Source organism: Kogia breviceps, chromosome 15, assembly GCF_026419965.1.
Source record: "Kogia breviceps isolate mKogBre1 chromosome 15, mKogBre1 haplotype 1, whole genome shotgun sequence".
In the NCBI taxonomy this organism is placed as follows: domain Eukaryota; kingdom Metazoa; phylum Chordata; class Mammalia; order Artiodactyla; family Physeteridae; genus Kogia; species Kogia breviceps.
In genome coordinates this window covers 80,638,688-80,662,243 of record NC_081324.1, presented here as the reverse complement: position 1 = coordinate 80,662,243, position 23,556 = coordinate 80,638,688, and the positions used below count along the sequence as shown (strand labels likewise).

At 46.3% G+C, this 23,556-nt stretch overlaps 1 protein-coding gene and 2 long non-coding RNA genes across 9 annotated transcripts in view; 1 reads left to right on the top strand and 2 right to left on the bottom strand.

Moving 5' to 3' along the window:
• Positions 1 to 15,974, top strand: part of ACAD10 (acyl-CoA dehydrogenase family member 10) — a 68,389-nt gene extending 52,415 nt beyond the window's left edge. For all 6 annotated transcript variants that reach the window (XM_067014725.1, XM_067014722.1, XM_067014723.1 and 3 more), the window contains 4 exons: positions 2,894 to 3,044; positions 4,117 to 4,262; positions 5,018 to 5,191; positions 13,767 to 15,974. In XM_067014725.1, the coding sequence (XP_066870826.1) occupies positions 2,894 to 3,044; positions 4,117 to 4,262; positions 5,018 to 5,191; positions 13,767 to 14,479 (1,184 nt within the window). In that variant the 3' untranslated portion in view covers positions 14,480 to 15,974. The remainder of the gene's footprint in view (positions 1 to 2,893; positions 3,045 to 4,116; positions 4,263 to 5,017; positions 5,192 to 13,766) is intronic.
• On the bottom strand, positions 2,771 to 6,696 carry LOC136792663 (uncharacterized). Its single transcript, XR_010836767.1, has 3 exons — positions 6,496 to 6,696; positions 3,576 to 3,680; positions 2,771 to 3,076 (listed from the first exon to the last, which is right to left on the bottom strand). It is a non-coding gene; the product is annotated as an uncharacterized lncRNA (long non-coding RNA).
• LOC136792662 (uncharacterized) overlaps positions 7,065 to 23,556 on the bottom strand; it is a 45,042-nt gene continuing 28,550 nt past the window's right edge. For both annotated transcript variants that reach the window (XR_010836764.1, XR_010836765.1), the window contains exons 4-6: positions 21,560 to 21,793; positions 13,744 to 14,450; positions 7,065 to 7,229 (exon numbers count right to left, since the gene is read on the bottom strand). This is a non-coding gene — a long non-coding RNA (uncharacterized lncRNA). The remainder of the gene's footprint in view (positions 7,230 to 13,743; positions 14,451 to 21,559; positions 21,794 to 23,556) is intronic.

Below are 23,556 nucleotides of genomic sequence, written 5' to 3'. Positions count from 1 at the left end.
AAAACCCTGCCCTGCCCCCCTCACAGTGCTGATGTGAAAAGCAAAGGAGATGGCAACTGTCCTAGTGCTTTGAATGGAGATAAAGCCTCTGTCACGTGAAGCAATGGGCAACGTGACATCCCATTCCGCAGTGGAGAGAGAGAGCAGCTTAAGGAGGCCTCTCCCATGTGCTGAGTGGATCCTTTGCCTTTTATTTTTAAAGTAGACTGTTTTTGATGCACTTTCCACTGGCCTATGAGTTTGACAGAGACAAAGCAGAAATCTGGTGTGATTTTATATGACTCAGGGTCAGCCTCCTGGGCCGCAGGCTGTATTTGGAGCCTTATGGCATAAAGCAGCTTCCTCAAATTTCACATTCACTGATCCAGTTTACAGGGCATCAGATCTTCCTTTTCAAGTATCCTGTAATTTCTCAAGTTATGTCAGGAACCCAGCTGCTGCGTGGGGCATTGGCTATATATAGATAGTACACCATTTGCGTAAAATTGGTATATTTGAATAAATTTAAATGTTTATTTGCACTCGTGAAGATATCTCCAAAAGGATGCCTAAGAAATTGGTCACACAGGTTGCCTTTGGGGAACGATGGCTGAGTGGCTAGGCAGGGGGATGGGAGAAAATCTTTACTGCACTCCTTTTTGTCACTTTAATTTCGAGCCATGTGAATATATGATTTATTGAAGAGAACAAATTTAAATTTGTAAGGAAAAGAAAAAGCACACCAACATGATTTCTGATCAAAAGGGACTTTTGACCAGATCCTTTAGGGCCAGTCTAGTTATCACAAAGAACCTTTCCATCAAGGACCTGCAGGGAACCTATAATTCTCTTTTCTCGGGCTTCCCTGGTGGCGCAGTGGTTGAGAGCCTGCCTGCCGATGCAGGGGACGCGGGTTTGTGCCCCGGTCCGGGAGGATCCCACGTGCCGCGGAGCGGCTGGGCCCGTGAGCCATGGCCACTGAGCCTGCGCGTCCGGAGCCTGTGCTCCGCAATGGGAGAGGCCACAGCAGTGAGAGGCCCACATACCGCAAAAAAAAAAAAAAAAAAAATTCTCTTTTCTCATCCCAGAGGGCAGGCTGCTTTGGGGAGGAAGGGCATTAGTGCCTTGGCATGCCTGCTCGGGACCAGTGGCCAACAGAGCCAGAGCCGCAGGGACAGCTGCATCTGCTTCCCACGAGAATGGAGTGTATACAGCACTGGGGTGGTGTGTACGCGGGGGGTCAGGGGGACATCCTAAATCCATATCGATTTTCCATATAGGAGGGGCTCCTTCCACAAAGGCTCAGTTCCTGGTGGCCTTTGTAGTCAATTTATTATGATAATTTTCAAAGTCTAGAAATGTGAAATAGTACAATGAGTAACTATATGCCCACGACTGATTTTTAACAATGGTTAACTTTTGCCATATTCCTTTATATAGCTCTTTCTGTTTCCTATTTGCACAATTAACAAAGTTGTAGAGATCCTGGCACTTGACTCCTAAGAGCTTCAGTACGCATTTCCTACATTTCCTAATAGTAAGGACATCTCCCAGCACCATTATCACATCCAAGGAAATTTACCCTTTTCCCAGAATATATAAAACCCAGTCCATATTCAGATTTCCTCATTACCCCCCTTACATCTTTTATAAGTGAGTTTTTTTGGTTGGTTTTCCAAATTGGGATCCGATCGAGGAATCTAGAACAGTCCCCTCACTGTTTTTTTTTTTTTTAATGAATTTTTTAAGGGACCAGGTAAGTATATTATAGATTTGTTTTGATTGTTACCTTATGGTTTCATTTACTGCTGTCTTCTACTTCCTATAATTCTGAAAACTGGAAGTTAGTCCTAAAGGCTTGATCTGTTTGGGGTCAAATTCCTGTGGATTTTGACCTCACCTCTCATCCAGCCCTGCTGGGTCCTCCGAAGGACAGGTGTCTGAGTGTGCAGTGGACTCCACAGAAGGAGCCCAGTCTCTCTATCCTTGTCTTCAAGCTTCTGGGGAACATTTTTCTCTCCGATGAGGGGTGAGGGCTTGACTTAGAGCTAGTGGTGTGATGTGTTATTAATTATGAATTGTTTTAATAGTGACAATAATTGTCAATTGACAGCTAATAACAGTGACAGTAATAATGCTCATTATTCATTGAGCAGCCTTCTGTGTTTGGCATATTATATATGGACTTCATTTGGCCTTCACAGTGGTCCTAGGGAATATAGGTGGCAGTACCCTCATTGTACAGATGAAGCAATGGAGGCTTAGAGAGCTTAAATTAGTTGAAAAGCTTAACTGTGAGCCAGGCAACTCGAGAACTCCCTCCAGTTTGTGGTCCCAGATATAACTTGCAAGTTCCTCAACTGTGGTAACTCTGGTAGCAAACAACTGAATAATAGCAAATACTCGTGTTGTACTTACTACATGCCAGGAACATTTGCAGGGGCTTTACATATTTTATCCTCCCAACAACTCTGTGAGGGCCATCTCATCAACGAGGAAACAAAGGCATAGAAAGGTAAAGTAACCCGCCTGAGATCACACAGAGAATAGCAGATCTGGGAACCAAACCCAGACCATCCATCCACCCCAGAGCCTATGCTCTTAGCCAATCACTGTCCTTTAGCCAAGAAGGGATTTATTAAAGGCTGTTAGGAGGCTCATAGGATCTGAGAGGGCCGGGGATCAGGCTCGGAGGCTGTGTGGCTGGGAACAATGCCCAGATCACACAGATCCAGCCAAGATAAAACAGCAGTGGCTTCTAGGTTGAGGGGGCAGGAACATCGTGTGGGACATTCTCTACTCACGGGAAGAAGGTGCCTCAGACGTTACCAAGGGTTTCATCACACTGGTTGATCTTCGAAACCTCTGGAGGTTGCTGAGACAGCACGCCGTGTTCGAACCCTCTTTCCCTCAGGGGACTATGTTGCACGCCAGGTACAAACGTGGATCAAGCGGTATCGAGCCTCGGAGACCAGCACCATCCCGCCAATGGAGAGGCTCATCGAGTGGCTGCCCCTCCACCTTCCCAGGCAGCAGCAGACCACAGTGGTGCACGGGGACTTCAGGTCGACTGGGCATGAGGAGGGCTGATACTTAGCTGTGGAAAGTGATGGCAAGGGTATTTGAAGGGGAAATTAAGCAGCTGGTCTCGCCCCAGTTTACAGTTGACAATTATCCAGTACACGGGCTCTCCCTGTGCGTGGCCTTTAAGGCAGGGTTTCTCAGCTTTGGCACTACTGACGTTTGGGGCCAGATGATTCTCTGTGATGGGGGGCCTGGCCTGTGCAACAGCAGGAGTTAGTACCCCCCCCCCGGGTCCGAAGGTACAAGCACGGGCTTCAGTTCTAACAACAACTCCAGAGCTGCGTGGCTGTCAACAGCGACAGCAATGATCTTACTCCTGAGTCTGCAGTCTGGGACAGGATGGCTTGTTTGTGCCACTGAGGTGGGGCTCAGGCGGGGGCTGGAATCACCCGAAGGCTCGCTCACACCTGCACCAGGGCAGAGGAGAGCTGGGCTCCCTGAGCCTCTCTCTGGGTCTCTGTGGTTTCCCACCTGGTCTTTCCAGTATGGCAGCTTCCAGCTGGACTTCTTACCTAGTGGCTCACGGTTGCAGAGGTGTGTGTTCTGAGGGGAGAGGGCCGGGGGAGCTGATCACCTTTTCTGTCCGTGTCTCAGGAGTCACTCAGCACCACTTCCACCTGTATTATAATTGTTAGAAGTGAGATGCTTCCAGGGGTGAAGGTTTAGACTCTTTCTTTTGTGGTAGGAGGGTCAAAAAACTGCAGACCTGTTTTAAAACCATCTCGGGAAGGAGTAATTACCAGAACCCAGACATGGTCTCGATGTGGCGAGGGCCACAGGAGAGGAATACAGCTGTCCCTCAGCTATCTGCTGAGAGGGGGGTGGGAAATTAATGTGCAGGCCCCCTTCCCATTGTCTGCTGGTGTCCCGTTTGCTGCTCCCAGCTGAGCCAAAGGGCAAGGGAGCTGGTGGATGCAGCCCACGCAGGCTCCCGGGCACATGGGAGGGGTGGGGAGCGCTTCTGAAGGGGTCAGCAGAAGACGCCCAGCACAGAATACACCCTAGCGGTCAGTTTTCTTAGCGCTGTCTCCATCCCTTCTGTGGCTCCTGCAGGCTGGACAACCTGCTGTTCCATCCGGAAACGGCCGAGGTGCTTGCCGTCCTTGACTGGGAACTCTCGACCTTAGGCGACCCCCTTGCCGATGTGGCCTCCAGCTGCCTGGCCCACTACCTGCCATCCAGCTTTCCCATTCAGCCAGGTAGGAACTGCCGCTGGGGGAGTGAGGGATGGAGCCCGCGCTCTTCTCAAAGCTTTTGGGCAAACTGTGCTGAAACAGTTTGTGATTGGGCTGCTTCGTGAAATTCAGGTATTGAGTATTTCTCCCACAGCATCGTTTTTAATGACAGTGTAGGATCTCATTGTTATAGAATTAACTTAATAAGGCATTTGGTTCGATTCCTATTTGGATATTTGTTTCCAGTTTTTGTTTTTTCTAAAGTATTACCTTCCCTGTGCTTCCACAAGAAAAGGCAGTGAATATCTGTGTAGTAATATCTTTGCCTGTATATAAGTTATACTCATAGGATAAATTATTGGAACAGAACATATTACATGCTTCTAAACCATCAAAATGTTACCAATGAAGGAAATAGGTAAGATTTTTTATTTGTTGCAGTTATCTTTTTCATAATTTGGCGAGATCTTCTTTGAATACTATTTTTTTAATCAAATGACTGGTAGAAAATAATATGCATCCACCCTGAACTGTGGCCCAGATGGAATTGGAGGCCCCTCTTTCCTTCCTTTACTGCCAATTTAGTCTGAAACTTTTAAGAGCCAAATTGTGAATAACGGCTTCATGCCTGGATTCCAGACATCTTGAAATGATGAGCTATAAGCCTTTGAACTAGTTGTGAAGCTAATTTCCAAGGGACAAAGTGATTTTCATAATTCAGTACTTGGAGCCACAGGGGAGCATGGGGTTTTTGCCTAGTCCTGGGTCTGTCGCTTCAGGTTTGAGTGACAGTGATCTGACTGAGCTGGGAATCCCTACTGCAGAGGAGTATTTCAGGATGTACTGTCTTCACATGAGGATCCGTCCCACTGAGAACTGGAACTTCTACATGGCTTTCTCCTTTTTCCGCGTTGCCGCAATCCTGCAGGGAGTCTACAAGCGCTCACTCACAGGTAAGGGGGGCCTGGGAGAGCTGGCCTCGGGGTGTGAGTCACAGACAAGGGGCTTCTATCCCTGAAACCCTCTCGTGACCGAACTACAAGATTCAGTTAATTCAACCATTTGTCATTAAGTGTATATCATATATATATATATTTTTAATATCAGTATTTTAAAATTTTAAGTTATTAAAATAAGGCACAAAAATTTTTAAAGTAAAAACATACGTGATAAGAATTCAACCATATAGAAGAATATAAAATTATTTTCCATTCTTCTCAGCACCATTCCTCAAAGATGAAACTACTGTTAAGGGTTTTTGGGTCCCCCAGTTTTTCTGTGTATCTGTCACCTCTCCCTCTCTCTCTCTCTCTCCAAGTTTTATAAAAATGTGATCATCTTACAGGTATTTTTCAGTACCTTGATTTAAAAATTTTTTATGCTTAAGAATTTCTATGAAATATTTGTGTGTGTGTGTATATATATGATTACCATATATATGTAACTATAACTTACTATATAGTTACTAGATATTACTATAACTATGTAAGGCAAACTCCTTATTTTTTTCCACTTAACAATATTTCATTGAGACCTTTCCATGTGAATATGTACAGACTTACATCATTCTTTTTGATTTCTATAGTACATTCCACTGTATGGATATACTGTAATGTATTTAACCAGTTCCCCTATTGATGTATCTTTGGATTGTTTGCAGATTTTTGCAATCACAAATAGTGGTTGGTGGACATCCTTTCTCACACACATGTGACTATATCTGAAGGATAAATTCCCAGAGTTAGGATTTCTGGGTTAAAAGTATGTGCATTTAACAATTTTGTAAATGTTGCCAAATTGCCCAGTAAGAGGATTGTAGAAGAAAAGATGACCGTATTTTCTTTGATGGTGCTTTTAAATATATGGTAAAATACTTTATTTAACCAGTGTTTTCTAGACTGTATCTTTTAAGTTTGAACTTTTGAGAAGAAAAGTTAAGTCTGGCTACTTAGAACTGATGGTTTGATATATATATATATATATATGTCACCTATGGAGTGTTCATATATATATGTGAGGATGGCACAATGTTATTAGTTTTAATTCTAAATTCTATAGGGTAGAAATTGAAATAATCTATATCCTAAATTATTTAAGAAAGTAGAAAGACAGATTAAAGTTTGTTTCCTATGTAGAAGGAAGGCAAGTAGAAAGCAAGCAGTTAGAATCTACCCAAAAGACCTAGAAATAGTGACTAAGCCAATAGCATTAAGTACCCCTAATTACCCACATTTTAATCTATAAATTCCATTCTCACCAAAAGGAACCAGGACTCCTTGGAGAAAGTGGCTGATTTCAGGTCTAGGCCAGAATATCCACAAGATGAACCTGGAACATCTTGCTGTACCAGAAAGCAAGGAGGTTGTTGAAGATTAAGAGGGTCATATCTAAAGGTCTCAGGAGTCAACTTGAATAGGCTTCCACTTGCTAATGGCAGGAAACTTTGAGCACCAGTATGATGATAGCTGAAATGGATGAAACACATCAAATATATTTAAATCCATGAGTAAAGAGAGATACTAAAACAAAGAGACAGTGTCTCACTGGTGACTTTGGAGGTTGGCAGGGAAGCAACCCATTACTCTGAAAATTAGTAAATAAAGGGAAGAGAGTCAAGCATTTATCCTGCCTTTCCTATACAAATTACACATCAGGCTAACCAAATGATTGATGAGAGAAAGTTTCTCTTTAGAGAAGCATCCTGGACCCAATGATAGAATTAGTGTGTCACCAATTTGCCACCCCTACTACATGAATGCATCTGGAAAATAAGCATTAATGGTGCTGAAATCGAGAGAGGCAGTCAGACATTACATACCTCCTGATGCTGCCCTCAGAAGTTGAACCTGGATTTGACCAAGACTCGAGTGCCAGCCACCAACTTACAGGGAACAGAGGGTTCAGCAGAGCACATTCAACAGCACCGTTGAGGCAGAGCCAGTCACAAAAATCCAGATTCTGGGAAACTTCACAGGGCAAACAATTCAGTTTCTTCAACAGATAAAAAAGGGGAAAAGATGTTGAAAAGGGAACCTATAGATTGAACGGGACTTAAAAGATACATTAGCCAAAAATAGTATTTGGACCTTATTCAGATCCCTGTTTGAAAAAAGAAATTTTCTGAAAAAAAATTTTTGAGACAGTCAGTGAAAAATGAATTCTGACTGGAGAGTTGATGATACTAAGGAGTCATAGTTAACTGTTGTTTAAGTGTCATAATGGTATTGCTGTGGGTGTTTTTAAGTCTTTGTTTTTAGACATAAATGAAATGTTTATAAATAAAATGATGTGGTGTTTGGGATTTACTTTAGCAAAATCCAGGGCAGTGGGGGTGGGGAGGGCAGAGGGTGAAATAGGCTTGGCCATGCTTTGACGATTGTTGAAGCTGAGTGGTAGAAACCTGTAGGTTCATTGTATTCTTCTGTCTAGTTTTGTTTGTCTTTGAAATTTTCCGAGATGAAAACTTAAAAGGTGCATAGAAAGAAGCCCAGCAGTGGGTTTGCTAGTACACTATGGGGACATCTCAGCTTCGTGGTCATCAATACCCGAGGCTTTCTGGCAGCATGTCGCTCTCAGCCAGGGTGCCAGAATCTTCTGAGAAAGGCAGTTGCAATAGGGGAATTGACCATCCATTCACTCACAAGAGCCTCTCCTAGGCCAGGTACTATGCCAGGTGGTAATGGCAATAGAAGGTTTTGATTCTTCCAGAGAAAAATCAGCGTGCAGAGAATTTCTAGTTTAACCCTCCGTGATCTCAATAAGCAGTAATTCCTGGAAATGATATTTTCTCTTCTTTTGGAGAGTCTCAGCTCTAAGCCGGTATTTCCCGATTTTTGTTACAGTTTTACAGTGAAAGGTAACCAGAAACATTTAATTAAACAGAATGGCTGCTGAGTCCAAACAGTGATGTGCAGGCCTGATTGCCTGTGGGCATTTCCTAGTGGGCAGCCAAGTTCTTGCTGGGTTCTGCTCCAGTGGCTGGGGATAGCTGGATCGATTTTGCCCATTATGTCAATTATATCTGAGTTTTTAAAACAGAATTATTCATTCTAGAATCTCTACACCAGTAAACTTCGCCAGATTGTCCTCAAGTTGCCTGTCAGGAAGCCCTTTGACAGTTTCCAAGATCCTGTGAGCCGCTGGCTTGGCCTCAAGCTTGTCTTGGCCTCAGAGGCAAAACACGCCACATGTTTGCCACCACATGGAAAAACAGATGTGCTGTCCTTTCAGGCCTCTGTTCCCCTGATCTTGATTGTGCTCTCCCTTCCCTCCTACCTGGAGGGCCAGCAGACGTACTGAGGAAGTGCCTTAGTTTTCTTATGTAAAAACAGTGAAGTCTGTTTTTTTTAAAGAATAGGATAAAATCATTTGATTAGGGAAACAAAAAACTCAACTCTTTGAACACAAGTATTATTTCTGCACATTTGTCTTCTTAATTAGCTGTTAAAGTCTTTTTATTTTTAACAGTTGAGATACTTGGTATCACCCTGGGAAAGGGGGTTTTGGAGAAGAACAATGTGGTTCACAGGCATTCTCTCTGTGATGGCATCACAGGAGATTTGGGCTCATCCTTAGGCTGGCAGAGGGACAACAGTGACCAGAGCCTGGGGGCTGATTTACAGTCTGTACCAGCTGACCCCAAGTATCCCTTTCCTTCATTAAGAAGTGGTTACTGAAGTGTAGGTTTCTTGTAGATGGCTGTTGAAATTCTAGAAAGGAAAAAGTGCTGGTGGCTGCAATTTAGGAAGACGTCATGGATGTGGTCTTTTCTGCTGGGATTACATTTGGGAAAATACATCGGAAGTGATAGCTTTAAGTCAACCCAAGCTCATACAAGTGACCTTCCAAGAGACAAAGCAGTCCTCTGAGAGTGAGATCCTATTAAGGAGATGAAAATTAAGAAAACACTTTGTACCCTCTGTTAGAAAAAAAATCGAGGATTGGTTCAAGATGGTGGAGCAGAAGGACGCGTGCTCACTCCCTCTCGCGAGAGCACCAGAATCGCAACTAACTGCTGAACAATCATCGACAGGAAGACATTGGAACTCACCAAAAAAGATACCCCACATCCAAAGACAAAGGAGAAGTTGCAGTGAGATGGTAGGAGAGGCGCTATCACAATAAAATCAAATCCCATAACTGCTGGGTGGGTGAGTCACAAACTGGAGAACACTTATATCACAGAAGTCCACCCACTGGAGTGAAGGTTCTGAGCCCCACATCAGGCTTCCCAACTTGGGGGTCTGGCAATGGAAGGAGGAATTCCCAGAGAGTCAGACTTTGAAGGCTAGTGGGATTTGATTGTAGGACTTTGACAGGACTGGGGGAAACAGAGACTGCACTCTTGGAGGGCACACACAAAGTAGTGTGCGTATCAGGACCCAGGGGGAAGGAGCAGTGACCCCATGGGAGACTGAACCAGACCTACCTGCTAGTGTTGGAGGGTCTCCTGCAGAGGCGGGTGTGTGTGTGTGTGTGTGTGTGTGTGTGTGTGTGTGTGTGTGGCTGTGGCTGTGGCTCACCACGGGGACAAGGACACTGGCAGAAGAAGTATTCCTTGGCAGGAGCCCTCCCAGAGTCTGCCCTTAGCCCCACCAAAGTGCCTGTAGGCGCCAGTGCTGGGTCACCTCAGGCCAAATAACCAATAGGGAAGGAACTCAGCCCCATCCATCAACAGACAAGAGGATTAAAGTTTTACTGAGCTCTGCCCACTAGAGCAACACCCAGCTCTACCTACCACCATTCTCTCCCATCAGGAAGCTGGCACAAGCCTCTTAGATAGCCTCATCCACCAGAGGGCAGACAGCAGAAGCAAGAAGAACTATAATCCTGCAGCCTGTGGAACAAAAACCACATTCACAGAAAGACAGACAAAGTGAAAAGGTAGAGGACTATGTACCAGGTGAAGGAACAAGATAAAACCCCAGAAAAACAACTAAATGAAGTGGAGATAGGCAACCTTCCAGAAAAAGAATTCAGAATAATGATAGTGAAGATGATCCAGGACCTTGGAAAAAGAATGGAGGCAAAGATCAAGAAGATGTGAGAAATGTTCAGCAAAGACCCAGAAGAATTAAAGAACAAACACCTAGAAGAACTGAAGAACAAACAGAGATGAACAATACAATAACTGAAATGAAAAATACACTAGAAAGGATCAATAGCAGAATAACTGAGGCAGAAGAACAGATAAGTGACCTGGAAGATGGAATGGTGGAATTTACTGTCACGGAACAGAATAAAGGAAAAAGAATGCAAAGAAATGAAGGCAGCCTAAGAGACCTCTGGGACAACATTAAACACCAACATTCACATTATAGGGCTCCCAGAAGGAGAAGAGAGGGAGAAAGGACCCTAGAAAATATCTGAAGAGATTATAGTCAAAACCTCCCTAACATGGGAAAGGAAATAGCCACCCAAGTCCAGGAAGCACAGAGAGTCCCAGGCAGGGTAAACCCAAGGAGAAAGACTCCAAGACACATAGTAATCAAATTGACAAAAATTAAAGACAAAGAAAAATTATTAAAAGCAACAAGAGAAAAATGACAAATAACATACAAGGGAACTCCCATTAGGTTAACACCTGATTTCTCAGCAGAAACTCTACAAGCCAGAAGGGAGTGACACAATATATTTAAAGTGATGAAAGGGAAGAACCTATAACCAAGATTACTCTACCCGGCAAGGATCTCATTCAGATTCGATGGAGAAATCAAAAGCTTTACAGACAAGCAAAAGCTAAGAGAATTCAGCACCACCAAACCAGCTCTACAACAAATGCTAAAGGAACTTCTCTAAGTGGGAAACATAAGAGAAGAAAAGGACCTACAAAAACGAACCCAAAACAATTAAGAGAATGGTAATAGGAACATACATATCAATAATTACCTTAAATGTGAATGGATTAAATGCTCCAACCAAAACACACAGGCTCACTGAATGGATACAAAAACAAGACCCATATATATGCTGTCTACAAGAGACCCACTTCAGACCTAGGGACACATACAGACTGAAAGTGAGGGGATGGAAATCATATTCCATGCAAATGAAAATCAAAAGAAAGGTGGAGTAGCAATTCTCATATCAGGCAAAATAGACTTTAAAATAAAGACTATTACAAGAGACAAAGAAGGACACTACATAACGATCAAGGGATCAATCCAAGAAGAAGATATAACATTATAAATATATATGAACCCAGCACAGGAGCACCTCAATACATAAGGCAACTGCTAACAGCTATAAAAGAGGAAATCAACAGTCACACAATAATAGTAGGGGACTTTAACACCTCACTTACACCAATGGACAGATCATCCAAAATGAAAATAAATAAGGAAACAGAAGCTTTAAATGACACAATAGACCAGATAGATTTAATTGATATTTATAGGACATTCCATCCAAAAACAGCAGATTACACTTTCTTCTCAAGTACACATGGAACATTCTCCAGGATAGATCACATCTTGGGTCACAAATCAAGCCTCAGTAAATTTAAGAAAATTGAAATCATATCAAGGATCTTTTCCAACCACAACTCTTATGAGATTAGAAATAAATTACAGGGAAAAAAACATAAAAAACACAAACACATGGAGGCTAAACAATACATTACTAAATAACCAAGAGATCACTGAAGAAATCAAAAGGGAAATAAAAAAAATACCTAGAGACAAATGACAATGAAAAGACGACAATCCAAAACCTACGGGATGCAGCAAAAGCAGTTCTAAGAGGGAAGTTTATAGCTATACAAGCCTACCTTAAGAAACAAGAAAAATCTCAAATCATCTAACACCTAAAGGAACTAGAGAAAGAAGAACAAACAAAACCCAAAGTTAGTAGAAGGAAAGAAATCATAAAGATCAGAGCAGAAATAAATGAAATAGAAACAAAGAAAGCAATAGAAAAAAAATCACTATGAATAACAATGAATGTTAAGTGGAGGATATCTTTCCCTTCGATGAGACCTGTACAGTCTGAGTTAGGAGGGGAAAATGTAGCCTAGCCCACTCGTGCTCAGTGGCCCTCACTGTAAGTCTGTGACTCAGGGAAGGGGGTTACCTGATTCCCAACTGGCCCCTCAGGGCCTGGGTCCATACCCAGTACCCAGAAGGTGCCAAGTAAGGACTTGCTGAGGTCCAGTGGGCTGCATCCTCTGCTCTGTAGCAGATGGATCTGGTTCCCAGTTTGTAAGGAATAGCATAATATCTTTAAAACCAAAGCTGCATGAAAATGGTTCTTTTGAGGACTAGCACTTGACCATTGGCAGGAGCCAGAAGTAAAATAGGCCTCTGCAAAGATCCAGTTATTGATACAAAGCAAATGAGGAAGACAGTCTCCTTAGAACATGGAAATGCTAAAAATAATCCAGGTGAGCTGACTGAAAAATCCCACTATAAAAAGGCAATATTCACAGTATAAGGAGACACATGGATGGATCCCAGATATACTGAGTGAAAGAAGCCACACTGAAAAGAATATGACATATGTATTTATATGACCTTCTAGAAAAGACAAACTACAGGAACATAGATCAGTGTTGTTCCCCGGGGGCAAGGGGAAAGGTTTGACTACAGAGGGACACCATGGACATTTGGGGATGATGGGAATATGTGTACTGATCTTGATGGTGGCAGTGGTTGCCTGACTAAGCTCACGGAACTGTACACTTTCTAAAGAGGATGTATATACACTACATCTTAATTTACATTTTTTCAAAAATCTTTTCTTAAAAAAGTCTTGATGTGTGTATTAAGCAAAGAAAAAAACAGAGCATGACTAGAGTGACTTCTGTGATGCTGATGACAGTGTCGATCTAGACAAAATGGTGCCCAGGAACTAGCCATTAATCCAGTCTCCTGTGACACTATTATTAGGAATTTCATGGCAGGGCTTCCTGTAGCCCAAGGTGACAGCAGAAGTGATTTGGGGAATTCCCAATTTAATTTAGTTTCTTTAGGAAAAGAAGAGATAAAGAGCAGGGAGCAGGCCAACAGAGTCCAACTTCTGCTCCCAGCCCACTGATGTAAGCTTGGGCATGTCTCCTCCCTAAAATCTGGATCCTTGTCTGTAAAGTGGGGATTAAAACAGTCGTGTAGCTCCAGGAATTCAATTAGCTATAATAATGCATGTGGGGGCTTCCCTGGTGGCGCAGTGGTTGAGAGTCCGCCTGCCGATGCAGGGGATGCGGGTTCGTGCCCCAGTCCAGGAAGATCCCACATGCCGCGGAGCGGCTGGGCCCGTGAGCCATGGCCACTGAGCCTGCGTGTCCGGAGCCTGTGCTCCGCAACGGGAGAGGCCACAACAGTGAGAGGCCCGCGTACCGCAAAAAAAAAAAAAAAAAAAAAAATGATCAAAAATAATAATAATGCATGTCAAGCACTTAGTGCTGAGTCTGGTGCATGTCAAGTCCTCAGCAAGTGTAGTAGCGGCTGATGGAAGAACAATACTGTCACATGTTAGCATCACTATTAAGGGTTATTTGAGGGGTACTCACTTGTTTTCTTTGCCTCTGCTTAGGGCATGCAAGCTCGGCTACTTCAGAACAAACTGAAAAGCTGACTGAATTTATGTCCAACCTGGCATGGGATTTTGCAGTCAAAGAAGGGTTCCGGGTCTTCAAGGAGATGCCAGCAACCAAACCGTTAACAAGGTCCCACCACACGCAGGCCAGACCACAGTCCGTGCCAAGGACCCCAGGCATGAGGAGTTATGTCACCTCGACAGACTCTTCCCCAGCTCATGTCTCAAAGGGAGCTCTGGTCTCCTCTCCAGAAGGCCTTTCCCCACCAGTCAGGGAGCTGTGTCAGCGGCTGAAGCAGTTTATGGAGCGGCACGTGTACCCCGCCGAGCCGGAGCTGCAGCATCGGCAGGCCTCAGCCGAGAAGTGGACCCCTCCCCCACTGGTCGAAGATCTCAAGGTAAAGCAGCATTTCGAGGTGTGGGGAGACCTCGTTAGCAACGCCCAAACTCAGCTTGTCTGCCGGCCACATCTGTTCCCTCCCAGTCAGCGAAGAGATGGGAGGGCCGAGTTGAATGATCTCTGCTTTCCACCATCATTAGAAAGAGCCAGCTCTAGATCACTCCGTTTCACTTCATTGCTCTTTCTGTGTGACCGTGTCTCGGCCTCATACTCAGCCAGGTGGAGGAACGCCGTGTCTGTGCTTTGTAACTCTGAGGCAGGTGGGCTCATTTTATGCATATCTGAATCATGTAAATTTGAAACAAAATGATATAAATTGCATCAATTAAATAAGGCTCTCTTTAACGAATCCCTAACATCAAAGCTAAAGGGCCAGTATACACTGTGTTTATGCTCTTGACACACAGTGACACCACTTTAGCTGATAACGGAAATACCTGCTGTTCTTTTTCAGGATTAGTCTTGGCTTGTGTTAGTTCTTAAGTTATTTGAGGTCTTCAGGAGCACATATTCTGCCTGTGATGCAACCATCACCTACTTTAAAAAGAAATAGCGTTATCTCTTTTTTTCTAGTTACAAACCTATCGCAAAGTAACCAGAGCTCGGGCTTCCCTGGTGGCGCAGTGGTTGAGAGTCTGCCTGCTGATGCAGGGGACGCGGGTTCGTGCCCCCGTCCGGAAAGATCCCACATGCTGCAGAGCGGCTGGGCCCGTGAGCCAGGGCCGCTGAGCCTGCGCGTCTGGAGCCTGCGCTCCGCAGCGGGAGAGGCCACAACAGTGAGAGGCCCACGTACCGCAAAAAAAAAAAAGTAACCAGAGCTCAAACATGGCAAGAGTAGAAAGAGTTCATGACATAGAAAGACTTCTCCAAAATTCTCTGCCTTCTGAGCTAATCAATGTTAACTACTTGGTTTATTAGCCTCCCAGCTCTGTTTTCCTATAACATATTAATATATATTATTATTATTCCTATTGTAATGAAATTGTTTTATACATTTGAATCTCCCACTTGCTTACGTTATTTGATGATGTATCACCTTCCCACATCAGTTCCTGGAGATGGACCCCCGAGAGGACCACACTGCAGGTGCACCATAATTTGTCTACCCTGCCCCTGGCTGAAGGACACTGTGGGAATCTCAGTCTAGCTCACCGTGGGTCACTTAAGCAGCAGAGTTAGCAGCTGGCTGCTAACATGGACAGGGAGGCTGAAGAGCCAGATGAAGGAGACAGTAGAAGCCAAGGGAAGGCTGGCTGCAGAGAGCGTGGCCAAGGCTGTCACTAGGGCAGCAACCGGGAGGTCTCTGCTGGATGCTTCCTCAGGACTGCAAGATTGAGGTGGGAATTTTCGGCCAGTCAGGTGTAGGTGCCATGCTCGAGCCTTGATGCCACCGAAATTTATACAGTGAGAGAGCACCCCAGAATAAGAAGGTGTTGGGGGACTTCCCTGGTGGTCCAGTGGTTAAGACTTTGCCTTCCAATGCGGGGGGTTTGAGTTCAATCCCTGGTCAGGGAGCTAGGATCCAACATGCCTCGTGACCAAAAACCAAAACATAAAAAAAACACCAGAAGCAATATTGTAACAAATTCAATAAAGACTTTAAGAATGGTCAACATCAAAAAAATCTTAAAAAAAAAAAAAAAGAAGGGGTTTGGATCCTGTGCAAGGAAGGTGCATTGAATGCTCTTACATGCTTCTGTGTCCATTTACTGTTTCTACAGCATCATTTATTTGAAGTAAAAATACTGGTCTAAGAATGAGTCCATTTTGAGTTTCAATAAATATTGCCAAATTTTCATCAGAAAGGTGCTTACCGATCTGTGCTCCCATTGTTACTGCGTGAAATGCCCTATCCGCCACCTACTGGCCTGCACCCTTAATCCTCGCCTGCATGATATGCCCGTGGAGTGCGCAGAAGCATCGGAAAAGCAAACCCTCATGTCGCAAACATCTCTAGTCTCTAAAATGAATGCATAGAGAAAACCTAGATTCGGGAACATTCTGCTTGTGGTCATACCTAAATGGGAACCATAATGACAACTAAGATTTTTGGGGGAGTGTGGTGAAATTATGGCTCGTGGCTTTTATCCAAAGTGTCATTACTACCCATAAATGAGAAGTATTTGACTTTCACACGGCATCTCACAAATCCTGTGAGGTAAGCATTAAGAACCTCAATTTAAAGATAAGGAATTGAATTTGTCCAGGGACACAGTTAGAAATAACAGCACCTGGACTCAATCCAGATCTTCTGGGCTCAAATCTGTGGGTTTTTCCCCTCCCACAAGGAGATGATTATATTTATTCCCTTATTCTTCCTCCTCTCAGAACTCCCTTGCTTCCCTTCCTACTTTTCCCTTCCCTTCCTGATTTATTTGTTCCAGTTCATCTGTCCTTCTCCTTGGTTGCCGCAGGCTGAGCTAATTAGCTTAACACAGCAATGAGCCGAGTGAATGTGCTGATTCTAGAAGTACGTGTCCTAGAGACCAGGCCCAATGTAATGGAAAAGTCAGCCAGCTGGTCACCTCCCAGTGCGAAGAATATCCATCATCACTAGCATTTAGTACAGCCCCCAGCTTCCGAGTCCGGCACTTTATATTCTGTGTGTTACCTCATTTCATCTCCCCAGCCACCCAGTGAGGTGGGTGTTGTGGGCACTGGTTGGCTGCCTAGAGACTCTTCCCCTTTCTTTGGGTAGCAGCACCCCAGTTTCATTTGGGGGCCTCCCTCCCCACCCTGGGACACAGTCTGGCAGAGCTGTCAGTCCAGGAGCCAACCCAGCCCCCCCGGCCAGGAAGTGGGTATGTTGAGCCAAGCTAGGCCAGCCGGGCTGTCCCTTCCTGCAACTGAAAGAGTAAACAGTGTTTTCAAGAGAGAAAACAGCTGGCACTCACTCATTGCACAGCAGGGGTGCAGCGTGTCTGTCCTGAGCTGTGCTGCCTGGGCTCCTGTCCACCTCTGAGCCTCCTCCTCTAATCTGAGCTCCCAATAACCTTCCCACGCAGTAGCCGTGACTGATAGCGTGGCTGGTGACATCCCGTTTCACGGGTGAGGAAACTGCCACGTGGAGCCCTCCGGTATCTTGCCCAAGGTCTCCCAGCAGGTGTGGTGGGGCAGGGTCTGAACCAAGCAGTGTGACTCAGGGCCTGGGCTCCTGACCCCCAGGCTAGACTTCCTAGTTTCCATGTGGGGAGTCACATTCAGAAACCCAGAGTTACTTTCCCAGGAACAAAGTTGTGCCTCTTAAAGGAAGCTGGATCGGGGGATATCCTTAGGCACCTCATCAAAGCAGCTGAGGCTGCCACCAACTGTCCTAGGCTGGGTCCCCGCAGGCTCACTAAAGGACCCTTCACTCTCCTGTGCTCAGGGAGTGAGTTCTAAGCCGCGTCGTGGCGACAGTGGTGACGCTAACAGTGATGGAAGTGGTGTACATAGGGCGCCTGGGATGTGGACACCGGGGAAGTGACTGATGAGGGACGAGGGTGCTGTGCTGGGTGACTGATGAGGGACGAGGGTGCTGTGCTGGGTGACTGATGAGGGACCAGGGTGCTGTGCTGGGTGACTGATGAGGGACCAGGGTGCTGTGCTGGGTGACTGATGAGGGACCAGGGTGCTGTGCTGGGTGACTGATGAGGGACCAGGGTGCTGTGCTGGGTGACTGATGAGGGACCAGGGTGCTGTGCTGGGTGACTGATGAGGGAAGAAGGTGCTGTGCTGGGTGACTGATGAGGGACGAGGGTGCTGTGCTGGGTGACTGATGAGGGACGAGGGTGCTGTGGTGGGTGACTGATGAGGGACGAGAGTGCTGTGGTGAGTGCTGTGGTGTGTGATGTGATGGCACTGCTGGGGGTGCGGAGCTGGGCGCTCAGGCGGGAGGACCTGTCCTGGAAGAGGCCTTTGAGCCAGACCTGCAGGACGAGAACGGGCAAGGGCGCTTCCGCCGAAGAAGCAGCAGATGCAGAGGCCCTGGGGGGCAGCCCAGTGTGCCTGGGTGCGGAGCAGAGAGAGTGGGAGGTGGTGGGTCACAGCAGGTCTCAGGGGCCTTGGTCAGGAGTTTGGTGTCGATTCTAAATGTGACAGAACGGTGAGTTTAGGCAGCAGTGTGACTTGGTTTGATCTGAGGCTGAAAAGCTCCTGCCCTCCAGAGTTCACCAGGGTGAAGAGGGCATAAAGGAGGACGAGAGCAGGCTCCCTAATGCTGCAGGGGGGCCCCAAGAGAACTGCCCGCAAGATTAAAATTAAAGAAAAAAAAGAGAAGGAAAGGCAGGGGGACGAGGGGCAGCGCCTTAACGAGATATGAGCAAAAAATCCAAAGGGTAAAGGAAGCCTAACGCGGTCCTCACCGGGCTTTCTCCCCGCCTTCAGCAGACAGTTGGCGTTTCTGGTGGGCCAGTGCGGTAACTAGTGCGGTGACGCCAGCACTGCACTCCTCTGGAGTGGGGTCGGCGTGTGGTCATAGCCGCACGCTGGGCGTGGACAGGCTTGGCACGGTGATGAGCGTGCCTGACCAGTTTTTATCTGTGGCACACTTAACGTCCTGCCACCAGCCCCACGTGGCTGGGCCTGCCTTCCTATCAGCCTGCCTTGGGAGTGGGAACAAAATGTCCTCATAACGTACTAGGGATTGTTTCTTCTCACAGTGATTTGCTAGCCCAGAGCAATTGAACACACATTCCTCTGCTCGCCTCTTGACATCAGGGGCTAGATTCCCGTAGGGCTGAGCCCTCCCCAGCGGTCCCGTGACAGTCCCGGGGCCTCGGGCTTCCATCCCTCCCTTGCCATTCTCCCCCACCTCGTGCTCCCTGCAGCGACTTGTGGCCTTGGCATCCACAGCTGCCTGTGCTCCTCCAAGCCCTGATTTCAGATACTGTCAGATCATTCCAGAATAACCCTAGAGGCGCTGTAAGAAAGAGACTGGATTCCAGGTAATTCACCTGGGTGGGGCGCCTTCAGGACGTCACTGGGAGTGATGTTGAAAGAACGGGCTCCAGCGTTCTCCACCAACATTCCCATCCTAGAGTCCCCAGTGGTCATCTAAGAGACGGCTCCTGTCTGTCACCACCCAGGACTTCAGAGTTCCCCAGGGATGCCTTGGGGACGCCAGGGCTGTGCTGCAGCTCACCTCTTTGCCGTCACAGGGAAACTGGGCGCAAGTCCAGGGCTGAAGCACCGGTTGAGCATCTCTGGGACATCTGGATCAGTATTTATACCGCCCTCCATGGTGCCCTGCGGCTACAGCCCTCTCCCCTCCATCGACCTCACTAATGTGTGTAAGCGTCAGAGCAGAAAGACGGAGGAAAGACAGAGGTTTGGACCCGGGGTCCAAACCTGTGATCACCTATTGGACAAAGTACTCTGGCAGCAGAGTTCTTTTAATCAAGTTGGCTGAATGGAGAAATGAGTTCAGGGAATTCTCTATCTTATCAGCATTAGATAGATAACCTAGTGGTAAAGAGGTGTCACAGATAAACACAGACAGACACTAAAGTGTTAAGGACAAATATTAATCAGTAATAGGCTATTGCAGTAGGAAAGAGGGCCCAGCATGAACTGACCTCAACTTCCGTTTGTACAGAGAGCATTTTAACTTTTTTTTTTTTTTTTTTTCAGTACGCGGGCCTCTCACTGCTGTGGCCTCTCCCGTTGCCCAGCACAGGCTCAGCGGCCATGGCTCACGGGCCCAGCCGCTCCGCGGCACGTGGGATCCTCCCGGACCAGGGCACGAACCCGCGTCCCCTGCATCGGCAGGCGGACTCTCAACCGCTGCGCCACCAGGGAAGCCCCTACAGAGGGCATTTTAAAGGGAGAATGAGAGAGCAGGGAGGGGCAGTGGTGGGGTTTACACATGGAAATTCCTGCTATATGTACAAAAAGCGGGAAGGTGAACGGCTCGGTCCACATGAAATTATCTGGGTTTGCTAACTTAAGGCGCTAAAGGAAGTTAGGCTCCTAGCCTCCCACAGAGACCCTAAATCATTCGTGCTGAGAGTCTGCAGGTTTTATAGGCTGAGGCTGAGGCCCAGTCAGGAAGAGAGCTTAGAGAAGCCCAGCAAGAGTCTAGTCAAGGAGAGGCTCTTTGTCAGCTACACTTCTGGATTCAAGTGACCCTGGGTTTCAACCTGCTTCTGTGACAGACGAGCTGGGTGACGACAGGGAAGTGAGTTTTCATCATGTAGGGTTAGTTTTCTCATTTGGAAAATGGAGAGAACAGCATTCCCTCCGAGGACTGTTTGAAGATTAAGTGAGCTGACCCACGAAGATTAAATACGAAGCCGGCAGTACACGCCAGTGTCTCATGTGGCTGGAGTCCGGAGGGGGCTAACGAGAAGGCTGTGTTCCAGTTGGGACACAGTCCTGCGGGGGCCCCACCAGGGCCTGGCACAGCTGAGGCTGCAGCCTCTCACAGGCTAACGTGCAGAGGAATGAACCGGGCGTCCCGTTACCCTGCCAAGCGTGCCTCAGCAGCTCTGCCTTCCTAACGCGCTCAGTTAATGCTGCTGGTTTGGGGACCCCACCTGGAGAAGTGAGGGCGAGGAGAATGGCTCGACTCCCCTCACTTCGTCACCTGGATGGAGTAATAGCTCCTATAGGTGCCAAGAACTGCACATGTATTATTTTGAACCCTTAAAACAACTGGCAGATACTTTTTCTAGCCATTTTAGAGGTGAGGAGACGGAGGTTCAAAGACGTTTCATGACTTGCCTAAGATCACACAGCTAGTCAGTGAATTCAAACCTAAACTACGAGACTGTAAGAGCTCATTCCACTCGGAAGCATGGATTTTTACCATCTCTGAGGGGCTTCCTGAGAGAGGTGCTGGCTGCCTCACCTGGAAAAGGAGGAAGAAGAAAAAGAAGCCCCAGCTAGCCAAGGAGAGCATGTCCTGCCATGAAGAAAGTATGTGAGTGTGTTTCCAAAGCCGGCGAATCTCGAGGGTACCTACTCACTGCCTTAGGGGGCCAGGCTGCAGATGGGGCGTGGTGAGCCTGTCACGAGTTTCTTTGCATGTGCAAATAAGGAGGGCAGCCCTTGCTGGACCGCATTTTTTCCTCCTGCTTCTGAGAGAGAATGTCTTTCCGTTTAAATGTTGCTTTGAATTACCCCACCCCACCCCACCCCCGCACACTGTTCGCAAAAAACAAACCAAAAAACACCTTCCATTTGATAGTGTCAGTGTCCCAGCACTGGGACTAAACAACCAAATATTTAAAATCTCACGGTTCGGGGACCCTAAAGGACACCTCAGTTACCACTGTTTTTAGACAGCAGGTGGAACTAGATTTTTTTCGACCTGAAAACACACTGTTGGGCCCTAACACTGAAATGCTTTGCGATATTTCAAGGCTAAGACTGTATAACTTCTTAGAGGAAGTGGATGACTATTTCTTACCCAATTCGGTGCTTCTCTCAATGATCTCAGCACAGTGGGAGGACGTTTATTCATGTCGAAGGGCTCACATGTCTTCCCTCAGCAGCGTCCTGAAAAGACGGTACATTTTGCTTTCCTTAGTTCCTCTCCCTGCTTCATTCCTCTTCCCTCTAAGGATACTTGCTTTTGTCACTTCCATTCCTGGCAGGGAGTCCACAGACAAGGGGCAATGGAGAATAAGAGAGAAAGTTGGACCTAGAGAAAAAGAGATTCAACAACAACAACAAAATCAGAACAAAGACTTACATAAGAACAAGAAAACAGATTGAAAGAGACGTGGAAGAAAGAGCCAACACAGATTGTCAGGGAGAAATCTAGGCTGAGAGTTAAATTGTGCTTAATGCCTTGGGCAGACTGGGCCACGTGGAGCCACAAATATATTAGGATTTCAGCACATGCAGTGAATCTTGGGCTGCAGTGTTTGGTTGACCTTGAACTGAAAATTGTGTGAACGCAGCTAAGGGAGGCTAGTGTGGTTATGGAAGACTTCCCCCAGAAGATGGGATTTGGGCCGAATCTTGGTAGGTAAGATTTCCTTAAGCAGAGTCAGTAGGACGGGCATGAGGAAGAGGCGCCCCCAGAACTAGGGGACCAGGGGTGAGAAAGCTGCTGGTGGGGTATGGTGAGCACCACAGACGAACAAAGCAGAATAAATGGACCTGTGAACCAACACGTGTGCTAAACGGATACACACAATGGTGCACACAAGTGGGGTCCCAAGCACGTTGCCACACAAGCCTGTGATATGACTTGAGTGAGTGAAAGTCAGGGTCCTGCCTGAGATCACATGGCTGGTTAGCACTTGATTCCCATTTTCAGTTTCTTTCCATTTTAATACTATCTTTCTTCTTTTAGACAAAATCAAATAGCCACATATTAGATGATTTTCAGGGATGCTAAAAACTCAGGCCCTGGAATGAGGAAAGTCTGATGCCACTAACAATGTTTATTACTCATGAAAGGGAATGCCTTCTCTTTTTAAAAAATAAACTTATTTATTTATTTTTGGCTGTGTTGGGTCTTCGTTGCTGTGCACAGGCTTTCTCTGGTTGCTGTGAGCGGGGGCTACTCTTCATTGCGGTGTACGGGCTTCTCATTGCAGTGGCTTCTCTTGTTGCAGAGCATGGGCTCTAGGCGCAGGGGCTTCAGTAGTTGTGGCTTGTGGGTTCTGGAGAGCAGGCTCAGTAGTTGTGGCGCACGGGCTTAGTTGCTCCGTGGCATGTGGGATCTTCCCGGACCAGGGCTCGAACCCACGTCCACTGCATTGGCAAGTGGATTCTTAACCACTGTGCCACCAGGGAAGCCCCAGGGAATGCCTGTTTATATGGGATATGTGAAAAGCTGCTCTTAGGGGCCATGTCTAATTTTGTTTCATTTGAACTAACTTTAAAATCAGAGCACAATAACAGTTTTATTATCATCTTTTAAATTATTGTCCCAAATGTGATCCCTCAGCATCAAAGACCAGCAACTCTGGCAGTACAGGCTTTTAATTGAAAAAGAAAAACAGACAAATGTTAATCTGTTTTTGTTTCTAGAGAAGGGCCATTATTCAGTGTCAGATCCCTAGTAATAGTTAAATAAAAAAATATTTCCAAAGAAGTCAGAGAGAATAGATTGTTAAACTTTTATTTTTAAATGTCCTATGAGGACTCATATAATAAAATAGGCCCCAGATATTGCCAATATACTGTATTCACAGTCAGAGCTTTTGATTCACTTAGTCTTTTTTTTTCCTTTTTTTTTTTTTTCCTTTTTTTTTTTTTTTTTTTTTTGTGGTACGTGGGCCTCTCACTGTTGTGGCCTCTCCCTTTGTGGAGCACAGGCTCCGGATGCACAGGCTCAGTGGCCATGGCTCACGGGCCTAGCCACTCCGTGGCATGTGGGATCTTCCCAGACCAGGGCACGAACCCGTGTCCCCTGCATCGGCAGGCGGATTCTCAACCACTGTGCCACCA